This window comes from Phaenicophaeus curvirostris, chromosome 4, assembly GCF_032191515.1.
Source record: "Phaenicophaeus curvirostris isolate KB17595 chromosome 4, BPBGC_Pcur_1.0, whole genome shotgun sequence".
Lineage (NCBI taxonomy): Eukaryota > Metazoa > Chordata > Aves > Cuculiformes > Cuculidae > Phaenicophaeus > Phaenicophaeus curvirostris.
In genome coordinates, this window is record NC_091395.1 from 40336606 (window position 1) to 40350136 (window position 13531).

Below are 13531 nucleotides of genomic sequence, written 5' to 3' on the forward strand. Positions count from 1 at the left end.
TCTGCATAGCATAAAGCACATATTATGTATCTGCAAAAGGCGATAGGAATACTTTCCTTATGCACTTTAGCCTAAATGGAACTTCTCAGAAATCCAAAAAAAGTGGACAAAACTCTCTGAGTGTTTTATTACCATCTCCTACTTTCCCCTTCATAGAAATGGAGCATATGAATTAAATATTCACTACATAAAAATTATACAGAAATAAACAAGATAATTTTATCTGATGACCGAAAGGAAAATATTCCTAAAAATAATTCCTTTTATCATTTTCCAAACAGGTCCTTCAGCAAGTACTTCGGATGAAACACATTGCCTGGCAGATCATGAAAAGCACATCGAAGGTTGAGCATCCTTCATAGAAAACATCCTGTCAGCAGTATCCTAATCTTTAAATGTAGTGCCTTTTAACTTGTGTCCATGAACATCGCTGCCATATCAGCTAAACAAGGAGAAATCTCTATCAGCATAGCCAGAATTAAACATAACAGAGAACTCTACAGTTGACACCCCCTACCCTGAACTTAACCTAGGAACAATGAAGTGACTAGACCCATGAGAAGAACAAATACCATGTCGCCCATTGACAATGCAGCTTAAAATACAAATAGCATTGACTTTTGCACCTAAAATATACAGCACAGAATACAAACTGTAATTCCAGGAAAATAAGTAACTCGTTCGAAAAACACACTCAATCCCTCCTAAGGGAGGTCAAAAGACACATTTTCTGTTACAATATGAGGTTCAGAAAAGGAAGGTCTACTAGTACAAGGTAAAATGAAGAACTTCAATCTAATATAAAACCTCAAGGCTAATACAGTCAAGAGAAAAGGAGATCTGACCATACAACTGCTTCTATTTTTATATATACATATATATAAAAAATCCTTCTCACCTGGTCCTAATTGCATTCCACAAACATAAGGCAGAAAGTCGGCTCCTCTGGGAGCTCAGACTCTCTCACTTCTTCTATACCATTGGGCTATTCCAACCAAAAGGTGAAAGATCTGCCAAGTATCCAGAGCACCACAAAACCAGAGCATTTAAACCCATTAAATTTAAGAAAGTAGCTTCTGGCCACTATCACACTTCCTTGGCCTCAGAGCTGTGGTCAGTCACCCAAGAAGGGAGAAGAACAGTTTTAGTTTGACAGTTTCAGTTAGAAGCTTCTAAATAGCAGCTTTCTGTCATTTGGGCTGACTTAATGTCTTTTCCATTAAGTGTTAACTGTTGCAAAATTTCACTGTTAGACACCTAATTCTCCCTCAGTTTGGGTTAACACAGATGCCTCCAGCCTCGTTCCATTCCTGGACTCTATTTAAAGTTCCCAGTTTGTACACGTCAGTGTTATGTACCATAGTTTTCCAAATCACAGAACAGTTTAGGTTGGAAGGGACCTTTAAAGGTCATCTAGTCCAACCCTCCTTCAACTACATCAGGTTTCTCAGAGCCCCATTCAACCTAACCTTGAATGTTTCTAGGGATAGGGCATCTACCACCTCTCTGGGCAACTTGTTTCATTCAGCGTTTCACCATCCTCAGTGTAAAAAAATTCTTCATTATATCTAGTCTAAATCTCCCCTCTTTCAGCTTAAAACTATTACCCCTTGTCCTATCACTACAATACCCAATAAAGAGCCCTTCCTCAGCTTTCTTGTAGGCCCCTTTATGTACTGGAAAGCTGCTATAAGGTCTCCCTGGAGCCTTTTCTTCTCTAGGCTGAGCAAGCCCAACTCAGCCTTTCTTCACAGGAGAGGTGCGCCATTCCTCTGAAAATTTTTTTGGCATTCATGTGGATCCACTCTAACAGGTCCACATCTTTACTGTGCTGAGGATTCCAAAGCTGAACACAATGCTTACAGTAGGGTCTCACCACAGCAGGACAGAGGGGCAGAATCACCTCCATTGACCTGCTGGCTCCACTGCTTTTGATGAAGCCCAGGATATGGTTGGGCTTCTGGGCTTCAAATGCATGCCATCTCATGTCCAGCTTGTCATCCAGCAGTACCCCCAAGTCCTTCTTCACAGGGCTGCTCTTAATACTTCCATTCCCAGCCTGTACTGTTACCAGGGGTTGGCCACACCCAGATGCAGAACCTTGCACTAGTCTTGTTGAACCTCAGGAGTTTCAAACAGGCCCACTTCTTGAGCTTGTCCAGGTCCCTCTGGATAGCATCCTGTCCTTCAGGCATGCAAACTGTACCACTCGGCTTCATGTCATCTGCAGACTTGGTGAGGGTACATTTGATTTTGCTGTCTGTGTCACTGATGAGGATATTAAACAGTAACGGTCTCAATACAGACCACTGAAAGATACCATTTGTCACTGAGCTCTATGCGGACACCGAGCCGTTGACCCTTTGGATGTGACCATCCAACAAATTCCTCATCCCGAACGCTCTATCCATCAAATGCATCTCTCTCCAATTTACAGAGAAGGATGATGTGGCAGACCATGTCAAAGGCCTTACAGAAGTCCAGAGAGATGACATCCACAGCTCTTCCCTTGTCCACTGATGTAGTTGCTCCACTCTGGGGACTGGCCTGTAGTGGCTTACTTTATGGAAGAGAATTGGAGATGTCACCACAGCTACAAAGGACTCGCAGCAAGTATATAAAGCCATCAAGTATTACAGAATGCGGAATTCCCAGAAATATCAGAAGGAACATAAGCTGCAATGTACACATCTGACCTCCGGACTAGAAGTCTGTAAGGATGCATAGGGCAGATCTGAATTCCATGAGACTTTTTTTCCCCTCAAAACTTTCTTACACCATAGTCACAGTGAGGTATACCTCTTCCTTGCTTGTCAAGTCATACAGTCTCTCCTTTGGACTGTCATACACATTTAGGAAGCTGTTATGGAATGAGATGAGTTCTCCTGAGTTCTAAAACAGAAAGTATTCAGAAAACCAACCAAACAAGCAAACAAAAAGAACCACTTTACATCCACTACTAATGTCACTATCACCCAACAGATGTGCATCATAAAAAAACCCAACAATAACCAGTCACTGAGTAAGGTGTTCTTAAACCGGGAAGCAGAAAACAATTCTAATGAAATGGACGAGGGTTCCTAAAAGAGATACTTTTGGTATACTCAGCTGGTTGGCAGAGATGAAAAGAGGAAAAGGAAACCTAGAGCAGAAAACCAGAATTTTTCTTAACAAAGAATAAAAAATAAAAAAAAATAGACTGAAAGCCAAGATAGTTAAATTGCAGTGCACAAAACTAGGCTCACAGTTGGTAAGCAATCTGTAGTGATATGGTTAGGTTAACCATCTTCCTGCAAACAAGGCCAGCTTCCTCTACAAGTTTCAAATGACACTTTGTAAATAAGACAATTTTAAAGACACAGGTTTCTTGCTACAGACTCATGGATGTCTCACAATTAAATAATCAGCAGAATTACTTTCACAGTCTTTTTAATAACCCAGTAATAGCAACACTCGTTTGTGGCTTAGGTACTATAAGAACATGAGAGAAAAAAATTCAAAATCAGATCTACATTGTTGAAATATATCACCTGTATGAAGTGAGGAAATACACCACATGCACTTGTTTCATAACACACGTGTTTTTTAAGGCAGTTGGTATTTAGTTGGAAAATGGCTTCTATGTGCTGCAACATATACACCTTAAGATATCATGCAACAACAAAATACTGCAATAATTGACCACTGCAAGTTCCTGGACTGCAGGATGAAGCCAGAAACATAGGCTCAGGAAACTACAATTCTGCATACCAGAAAAATGCTGTGAGTTGCAATATTGAACCACTGGTCCAAAGTGAAGCCACAAATAGTTCCAAACAGAAAGGAAAACAAAAATTCTAAAGTGAACCATTTTTTGCATGTCCAGAAGGACAAAGTTAACAGGAAAGGCAGATTCCTAATAATTCTGGAGGCTCTTCAACATGCTGGAATAGGTGTATAGCACTCTTGAAAGTATGTATTTCCTGGAGTGACTAAGTCATGACTTAACAAGGTCCAAGCTTTCCACTACAAACACCAACTAACTGCAACAATACTTAGCCAAATAAACGTCAGAGTTCCTAAGAGTTGTTTGGTGTTTACAGACACACTCCTTTCTCATGAAACTCCAGAAATTATTCAAGTTACTAAGTAGATGTACTAAGCACTATTTTAGATACTGGAGTATCTGAAGCATCCCCATAGCCTGCCAGATGTGCTACAGGACTTGCATGACACTCACATTTTCTGGAGCTGCACCTTGCGGTCACACAGAATAGCATGAGTATCACAAACTAGGTCTTCAGGTCTATAATCACGTGTGAATTTAAAGTGCCTCCAAAAATTGAGACATTCAAGAATATATCCTCTTTTTATCAAAAATAGAAGACATAAGTTCAAAGAAAAATTGAGTGTTTCAATTGCTAAAAATTCAGTACTTGCAGCTCAAAGATGCTTGCTTATTTCTATAGTACAAGTTCACTATTGAGTTTTATAAAGCCAAGCCAAAACACTTCTTCCTACAAGTGAGGAAGGTGTTAAGAAGAAATTAAAATTTCAAATTTATACAAAAATTTTCCAAAGAGTGACATCCATGATAAAATCCAAACACAGGAAAGGAACAAGCATTAAGTTTTTCCTCTTCATCTATATAAGAGCAGACCAAACCTTTGCTTTCTTAGCTAAGAGTTCTATTTACGTATTTATACTAAATTGAAATGGTCTCACAATTTTTCTAACGTTTCCATACTGACTCTTGAAAAAGCACTTAAGAAACATGCGCAGTATTTTAAAAAAATACCCAAATTAAAAAATTACTCAACTGAAATTTGGTGTCATACAGGAACATGTACTGCAAAATTTGGAAACAATATTCTTTAGCTTCAATAGATGCTCAATCATTTTAGGACTTCTTAGGAATTGTTTAATCCCTGCCTCTTTCCAAAACTAAATCAGTTTTTGACACACATGAAGAAAAAGAAATAAGAATTCTGGATCTGTTTTTGTTCCTACTACCATCAGCAGAAGCTTGACCATTTATTTGACTGAGCAAAAATAGTTTGGCCTTATTACTCTGGAGTCCCAGACAACGGGATCAGATTGCTGAATACATGAACTAATCTGATTAGTCAGTAAAAGGAATGAATGACTTTTCAGTCGTAACTTTTCAGAATTTCACCATGATACACTCTCATCAAACAAAAGCATCTTAAAATGGGGCAGACGTAAAGCTGTGATTGAAATTAAAACCACACTTACAGCGCAATTTATAAAGTATAGTGTCTCGTATTTTCACCTATTTCCTGATGCCTCAAATACATCTAGTCTTTAAATATAACAAAATCATAATGTTTCCAGGTGTCCATTTAAAATGTCTTCAAAAGTCTAAAGCTGTGTATAAATCTGGCCAATTACCGCTAATTGCACAGTTACTGAAATTAAGATAACTGAATTTTCTGAACTTGTGATTTCCCTGCCCCCATGCTTTATCATAATAACTAAGGGCAAGAAATTGCCTTCCTGCTCCCAAAAACCTTAAAGTTACTTTCCCCCCTTCCAGCACCAGGATGAAAGTAAGATTACTGTGATTTTTTTCATCAAAAATTCATCTAGGTAGGAAGAATGAAGAAGAGTGACAGGCAAGAGAGGGAGATTGATATCAAGACAAAAATGGCTCGGCACTAAGAGCATTCAACTGGAAAGTGACAGACAGAGGGTTAAGTTCAGGATTCCTGTCAGACACGGACAAGATATGAAACAACAGGGTTAAAGCCTAGATGATTCTCTGAACTGTAACACTGGTGTGGCTCTGTCTTGCTTCTGCCCTAAGTAACATTGCTGTAGCTTATGTAAGTATGAGCTTGGTATGCACCACCCTTGCCAATTATCTACCCTGCTTTTCAAATACTACACTTGGAATAAACTCCCCAACAGCAGTGCTTATGCAACAGACACAATCACACAGCAAAGTTTTGCTGCTTGCAGGATCTCCCATTTACACCAAGAATCCCTTCTGAGTCTCTGCTATCAAAGCATTATAGAATTTGCTACATTGATATAGGGGATAACAAAGCCAAGAAAAACCAGCCCAGCATTTTGGCTTGGGAGACATTTTGTCAAAACCAACTCATAACTAGTATCAGGGAGAAACATTTTGGGCAAGCTAACCCTTAACATCTTCAAATTCAAAGACTTACAATAGTATTGAATAAATGACTGACCGCCCCAGAGCTGTACAGCCTATTTCATTAGCATACATTTTCAGACATTCTGAGATAGTTTACACACATATAAAGAAATTCAACACACTTGAGTATTTTAGATCTACATTACATGGGATGGTAAACCACATTACCCTTTTCATTTTATGGCTATCAACCAGAGTCATGCAATCACCAAATACATTCATAAAAGACAGAAAGCCAAAGAAAATTAAACAAATCCTTTCTCCAGGCTGCAATGCAGTTGCAAAACTGTTCTGTTGAGCTCTCCAGCCCTGTTGCTGACATGAACTCTGAAAGCAGTTTTCTCTGCACAGACGATGAGAAAATCTCCACATTACCTAACAGATTGCTCTATGGTGGGTATAGATACAAATAGATAAAGAAAAGTAAATAATATTTCAAAAGACATCTATACCAGTCCATAACTCCATGCAAATACATGCAAGAGCAGTACTTTAAGCACAGTCATTCATTTTAGAAGGTGCAATATGCATTTGATCAACATGTAGTTATTTAAAACCTGCTTCTACGCCTTACTGTTGATCTAGCTTATGATATGCATTCCCTATATTTGTCTGATGCCTTTATTCACTCCTTATTTTTTATCTGTAAAAAAATCATTATTGCAAGGACCTTATCATTTAAATGAAAGTTCTTTTTTAGTTTTAACAAGGTTAAACATGCAGTCAATGGAGATTTTTTTATGCACTCATTAAAGAAAACTTTAATGTTTCACGACAAATTAATAACAATGTTCCACAAACCTATATATTTTGTATAAAAACTTTCAGCCATTTGCCCTACACCTTTTCAGAAATCTAGATCGCAAAACAAATTAAACCTTTGTCCACAGTCTTCTAAAAGCAGGTAACACTGTATTCATGTTCTGATAAATGCAATGATCAGTTACAAAATAATGAAAAAATCTTGTTCATTTCAGAAATTAAAGTTCCAGTTAATTGTCATATGATAAGCCCATTCACATATACATATATTGAGAGTATGATATATACAACTGATTTTATTACCTATTCAGGTAACTTTTCAGTGTTATTTTCAGTTTGACCTGACAATCCTTCACCTGAGTTGCAGTGATGTTGGTTCCAGAATATGGGCATGAACCTTCAATATAAAACAAATTAGTAATCCATGCACTCAATTTACAGGGGTGAGAATATTGACCTAAAGTGATAAATTATCTTACTTGTAAGAGCTCTGAGACAACACTCTTCATAAAACAGATTGTAGTCTTTAACCATTGTCCTGGTTTTTATTTATGTATTCATTCAAAATAAACTATGTTCACTATATAAGTACATATGTATGTACATTTATATACACATGTGTGCATAAACACACATATATATACACACATTTATGTTTACTGTGGATTACTTCCTCTTTTTAGCTTCTTAAAAATTAGTCCTATCAGTGCATATTAGATAAATATTTATTTAAAATACTATTTTTCTTGAGCAAGTACACTTCTACGATTTAATCACATGTTCACAGAAGATGCCTTCTAAATTAATTATGCTGATTATCTTAATTTTTGACATAATGCTAATAGAATAGTCTTTACCTGTTTAATATATTTTCAACCTAATAACATGTCCCCAGTTATTAAATACTTCATTAGTAATTACCAACTGTTCAAAAGGAATTATTTATCTGTTAAATATGCCTTAATTCTCAAAAGTATTTTAATCATGAGAAGGTTGATAAAAGAACTAAAGAAATTTGCAATAACAGTAACACTTAATGTAACGGCCCTTGGTCTAAGGTCTGTAACACACACTGGATAGTACAGTAAGTCTTATGTATGTAAGGAGTTAAGTACATCCCCAGCTTCGTGCAAAGTCAGTGCAAATTAAAATTTCATTAGATTAAATAGGAAAGAGTTATTACACTTTCATATATTAAATAAAAATAAAAGCATATATAAACATATGAATATATTGAAGTGATTGACATAATATTGGTTGATTTAAGAGCTTGATTGGTATATTTAGGGCTTGATTGCTAAGCTACTCGAAAACTGCTACTAAATACAAATCTCTTTAAGGTTTATAAGACTAAAATATATTCATGCTGCATTCAAAACTGCACAGTATTTTTTTATTTCAGATATACGGACAAAATTAATGCAATAATCATGTAATAAAAATTTGAGAAGTCAAGTAGCCAAGTGAACACTGTCGTATTTGTATCTAACCACATTCTGGATCATGGCTGTGGGAAACTGCTCTGTGAGCCAGGAGCAAAGATACACAGCAGGGACAGCATTGTCACACAATAAATACCCCGGGTTTCTTTAGGAATAACTCTCAGGAGCAGAAGAATGTTTGAAGTTTGCTACTGAGCTCAATTTTGAGAAATGTTCTGAGAGCAGCAAAAGCACCAGTGCTCCTTTTGTAGGCTACATCCTGGTTTTATCGTATCATTTTACTACAGAAACCCATCTGATCCTCTCTGTTTTAATTACAAGGAGGTACAGAACCTATTTCACATCTGCTCACTGAGCCTGGGAAATATTTTATACTGAAAAAGAAATGAGAAGAACCAGGAATATGAATGAACTGAAACATAATAGGTTTAATAAACTCCTCTTTTCCTTTAAAATCAGTTCTAATAATTTATTGTGAAATATATTTAGGCTTGGACCACAATAATTTTAATTCAAATAAACACATCTGAATTTCCCCCATCTCTACCACTACAAGATTTTTTTTTTTTTTTTTGCATTTTCTTTAATCACTTTGGAGCAGTATGATGAATGTTATTTCTTTAAGAATGCAGTCTATAGTATTATATTCCAAAACGGCTGGGAAAACCTTTGCCATGACTCCGAAGTTGCAACATTCTAGATATTCATAGGTTTTCAAAGCTGCTGGTTGAAGATACAATGAAAGGATCTAAGGTTTATGCATGAATCAGCATCCCCTTGTCATAATGTCATGGTGCAGTGATCCCTGCAGAGCTGTAAGACTTGATTTAAAACAGAAAAGCTCAACACTGGCTATTGAGCCAGCAGGATTAAACATCCAAGATAATGCATATATTACCTTTGTGGTGAAACTACTATATGGAAAACCGGTTGCAGTTATGAAGGTTTTACAGGACTCCATAGGAAATGTCTCTTTAGGTGACTCCAATATCCTTTCAGTGCAAAAATACATGAGTACATAATACAACTATCCCTGTTTGGATTGGTAGATTTAAGAGAAAATGATTTAATCTCCACCAGTTTCCTTTTGTTCTGAAGAAAAAATTTGATGTCGCTGATGGTTACCACTTTTCCATTTAGACTGGACTCAATTACACTGTGCTGAAGGACATTATTGTCCTATATAGTCCAGTGGTTCGCATACCTTCCAACTTCGCCCTATGAATTACCTGTGGTGCCACACCTCTGCCACAGGTCTTAAAAACCAGAGATTCTCTTAACAGTGAACATCTCTATTAACGTTTGCCATTACCACCTAGACTGTAATGCTCTGAATCGCTAATACTCAAAGAGGTCTCAGTCTAGCCCATTTCTCCTGAAAGAATTAACAGCAGTCATGACACTAAACATTCCTCTTAATTATGCCATCAATCTGAAGAACTGCTGCACCCTCTCTCAATCAAAACCAGTGAGCTTCCCAGTGACACCAACTTTGAGGTGCCAAAAATGCAATTAGATTCCAACAGCTACTCCTGACAACCTGTCAACACATCTTTGCACAACACTTGCACAGTCCAGCAACCCGAGGTGACTATTTGTTAAGGACAAATTACACTGAATTAAGGCTATCTACTCACAGAATCTCCCTTCCTCCTCAGCTACATCCATCTTCTGGTCACCTTTAAATGACTGAGTAGTCTTACATTCTTCCTCCCTCAGTAGCACATGATCACTGTCTCCTCTTTTTCTGGAAGCTTAGGAACCTTATTTAGAAGTAGTATCAGCAGCACAGCTCATTAATCTTAAAAAATGTTTGCTCCATCAACGAACTCTGAGCAAGTACTGACAATAAGTGTGAAGATTCCTTTAAATAGTTTTACAGTGGGCTTTCCGTTTGTTTGTTTCCAAAGTGGATGGAATGGCGCACCCTAGTGTCCCTCTGATTACTGAGGGGCAGGAGGGCGGCAGGCAAACCGTGTCAATGGGGCTGCAAGCTGCCAACCCCCTGGGTCGCACGGCTACATCTCCCACACCATCATCCTAACCTTCTGCAGCCCGAGACAAGCCTGACTTGGGGTTTCTCAATCAAAAGGTGAAATATTTCAGCTGTCAATTTCAGAAAAATTATTTATTATTCTTAGGGCAGAAAAGGTCATAACTTCTATTACAGCATAAGCCTGCATTATGTTTCTGTGAAGGAAAATCACCTTGTCAAAGTGGAACACCTGGGTAAATACCGAAGCAATTACAGTTTCATACTACCCTATATTTCTGTAACCTTTTTTCACATTTGTGTTATTTAACTGTTGACAGTGCTGGTTTCGGACACAGGCTCTTTGCACACTATTCTGAAAAAAAAACAACCCAAAAACTCCAATCCTGCAGAATTTTCAATATTTCAAATAAGAACAAGCATAAAGAGGACAAAAAAAGATGGATCCTCCTTAACCATTTGCGCATGCAGTGCTCAGCAATCAACTGCTAAATTCTGCTTCTTATATGGCAAATATATGTCTTCGGAACTTCTTGTTCTCCAAGCAAACCTTTCTTGAAAGGCAATCAAGGAAATACTATAGATATTTTTAGCATAGGCTTTACTAGTCAATTAAATCTAATTCACAACATAACTTGACTAAACCATCAGTGACGACAGAGGTGACGAAAGGCAAGTACATGTTCATGTCTTAATTTGGTGCTTTTCCAACTGTTTCAAAATGGAAGCTTTGGACAAGGTTCAGAGATAGGGGAACCCAAAGCATGTGTAGAATCTGCCTTCTGCTGGAAGTCTCAGACTCCATCACTGCAATTTGCAATTTACAGACTACATGCCATCTGAGTATTTTAAGAGCTCTCCAAGGAAGACAGGTAAGCTCAAGAACACAAGGCTTATGCACGCACATGGACACAGACAAAAATCTTGATAGGACAGGAGCAATATGAATCATTTACTTCCACAAAGACCAGGTGTCTATACTTGTCCCTAGTACTAGTATAAAAAAAAAACAACAAAAAAATCTAGGCGTTTTAGGCAAGTTATTTTCAGTATTTTGTTGACTTCAGAGAACTGAGAAACACAAAAAGATCAGTCGTATTTTTTCAGAATGCTATGTAGACCGTTACACAACCCCTAACTTCACCAACAGTCCCAGTAATATATACTGCAAATACTAACCAGGAGCAGTCCTGGTTGCTGCAAGCCCTCATTGCCCAAGAAAGCAAGAAGTCTCTAAACAGTTTACAAAGATTAGCAGAACAGCCGTCCTATGACTGATTACATTCTCTGATCTCTGACTTCGGCTGTGTGTGCCAGAACCACCTGCCCTCGCACATGCCACTGAGAGCTCTTGGGACTGAGCTCTCGGACCACCTCTCACAGCGCCTCTGCGCGCTGCCCCGCCTCAGCACCACCGCACTGACCACAACGTGGCTAACCAGGGAACAAAAAAAAACCTACAAAGGTTGTCAATGGTGGCAAACTGCTCTCACTACCAGCTGACCTCCACACACAGTGTCCCTTATGGCTCATCCCCAGGAGGGCTGGGAAAACACTCCGGAGGGACATGGCACTGAGCAGCCAGCGAGCTGCACCTCAGCGTGAGCTGTCAGTGCAGCACAGAAGGCTCCTTGCTGGCCGCGCCACTGCAGGGCCTCCGCTGTCACTGGAACCAGGCTCATGGGGAAGGTGGGCGCCCCTCACCGCCTCGGGCACAGCAGCCCTGCTCCCATCGCCCTCACAGGCGGTGCCGCCAGCCCCTCAAGGCGGGCGGGCCCAGACCGCGGGGCAGCGGACCGGGAGCGGCTCCGGAGCGGCGGGCGCCAGGACCCAGCGCTGCCGCCAGCCGCCTTCGCGGCCGGACGACGGCGCCCCACGTGCCGCGCGCGCCGCCGCACGCGCGCGTGACGGGCCCCGCCCCTCCGGAGGGCGGAGCCACGGCAGAGCCGAGGGGGGGCCGGCTCCACTCGAACGGAGATGCGGGGGGGGGGGGCGAGATGGAAGAGCCCGCAGCGTCCGCGCGGCGGAAAATGGCTGATCGCCTCCGCTCCCCCCCCACCACGCGCCGTGCCGGGGTGGGTGGTCCCGGCCCTACCCGCGCCGCTTAACGCTCAGACAGAGCCCCCCGCGCAGCCTTACGTAACGCGCGGGGGGAGCCGCCGTACGGGGCCATTTTAAACCCCGGGGGCTGGGAGGGGGGGGGTGCGCGGGGGCCCGCGCCTCGTTCCCCCCGGGCGGCGGTCGCTCCTCGTCGCCGTCCGTGTTCCCCCCCGCCGCTTCCCTTCCCACCCGTACTCACAGGCGTTGGTGACGGCGAAGCTGTTGGCCACCTCCAGGTTGTCGATGTGGGGAGTCAGCCTGAACTCCGAGGTGGAAAACTGAACCATCCCTACCCGAAAGGCGCTGTACTCCTGATCGGCGCCCCTCGGGAACAGCCCCCCTGCAGGGAATCACACACACACACGCGCGTCAGGGCGGAGGATTTGGCGGGGGGGGGGGGGCGCTGCGGGAGCGACCCCGGCCGCGTGGGAGCGCGGAGGGGACGGGGATGGGCGCGACGGCGATGCCCGCACCTACCGATCTGTATGCTGTTCGAACGGACCCCCCAGATCAGCGCCCACAACGCGGGAGCCAGGAAGACAGAAATATGCATAATCTTTTGCATTTCCAGGAAAAGTAGAGCATCCACAAAGCCGCGGAAACAGCCCCTTTCCTTCTTCCTCCTCCTCGGCGGAGCGCGCTCGTCGCCCAGTTAGATCCTCCGCGATCCGACCGCGGCGGGGAAGACGCGAAGATCTGCCCCGGGCGGGCGGCGGGGGCCGGAGCAGCCGTAGCCCGCGCTGCCGCTGCGAGAGGGACGGAGATTGAGAGAGAGACGGAGAGGGAGATGCGCCGCTCCGGTCCTCGTTCCGGCTCCTGGAATAAGGAGGCGGGGAGGGACGGGGCGGGGGGGGGGAGGGAGAGGGAAGAGAAGGAGGACGCCCGCGTGCCGCTGGCGGCGCCGCCGCTGCTGCCGGAGCGCGCCCGCCGCCGCCTGGCCCTGCCCTTCGCACGCGCTCGCTCCCTTCGCACCCAGCGCTCGGGACCGCGCAGCCCGGCGGGGCGGGGGCGCGCCTGCGCGAGAGGACGGGCTGCCGGGAGCGCGCCTCTCCCGCCCCGCGCTCCCCGAGT

General features: G+C 42.1%; 1 protein-coding gene across 5 annotated transcripts in view; it reads right to left on the reverse strand.

Moving 5' to 3' along the window:
- GRIA2 (glutamate ionotropic receptor AMPA type subunit 2) overlaps positions 1-13305 on the reverse strand; it is an 89508-nt gene extending 76203 nt beyond the window's left edge. For all 5 annotated transcript variants that reach the window (XR_011337361.1, XM_069855844.1, XM_069855843.1 and 2 more), the window contains exons 1-2: positions 12938-13305; positions 12660-12800 (exon numbers count right to left, since the gene is read on the reverse strand). Coding sequence is in view for 4 of the 5 variants with exons in the window: in XM_069855844.1 (XP_069711945.1) it covers positions 12660-12800; positions 12938-13025 (229 nt within the window). In the remaining variant the exon portion in view is untranslated. The remainder of the gene's footprint in view (positions 1-12659; positions 12801-12937) is intronic.
- Between the last annotated feature and the right edge of the window lie 226 nt (positions 13306-13531).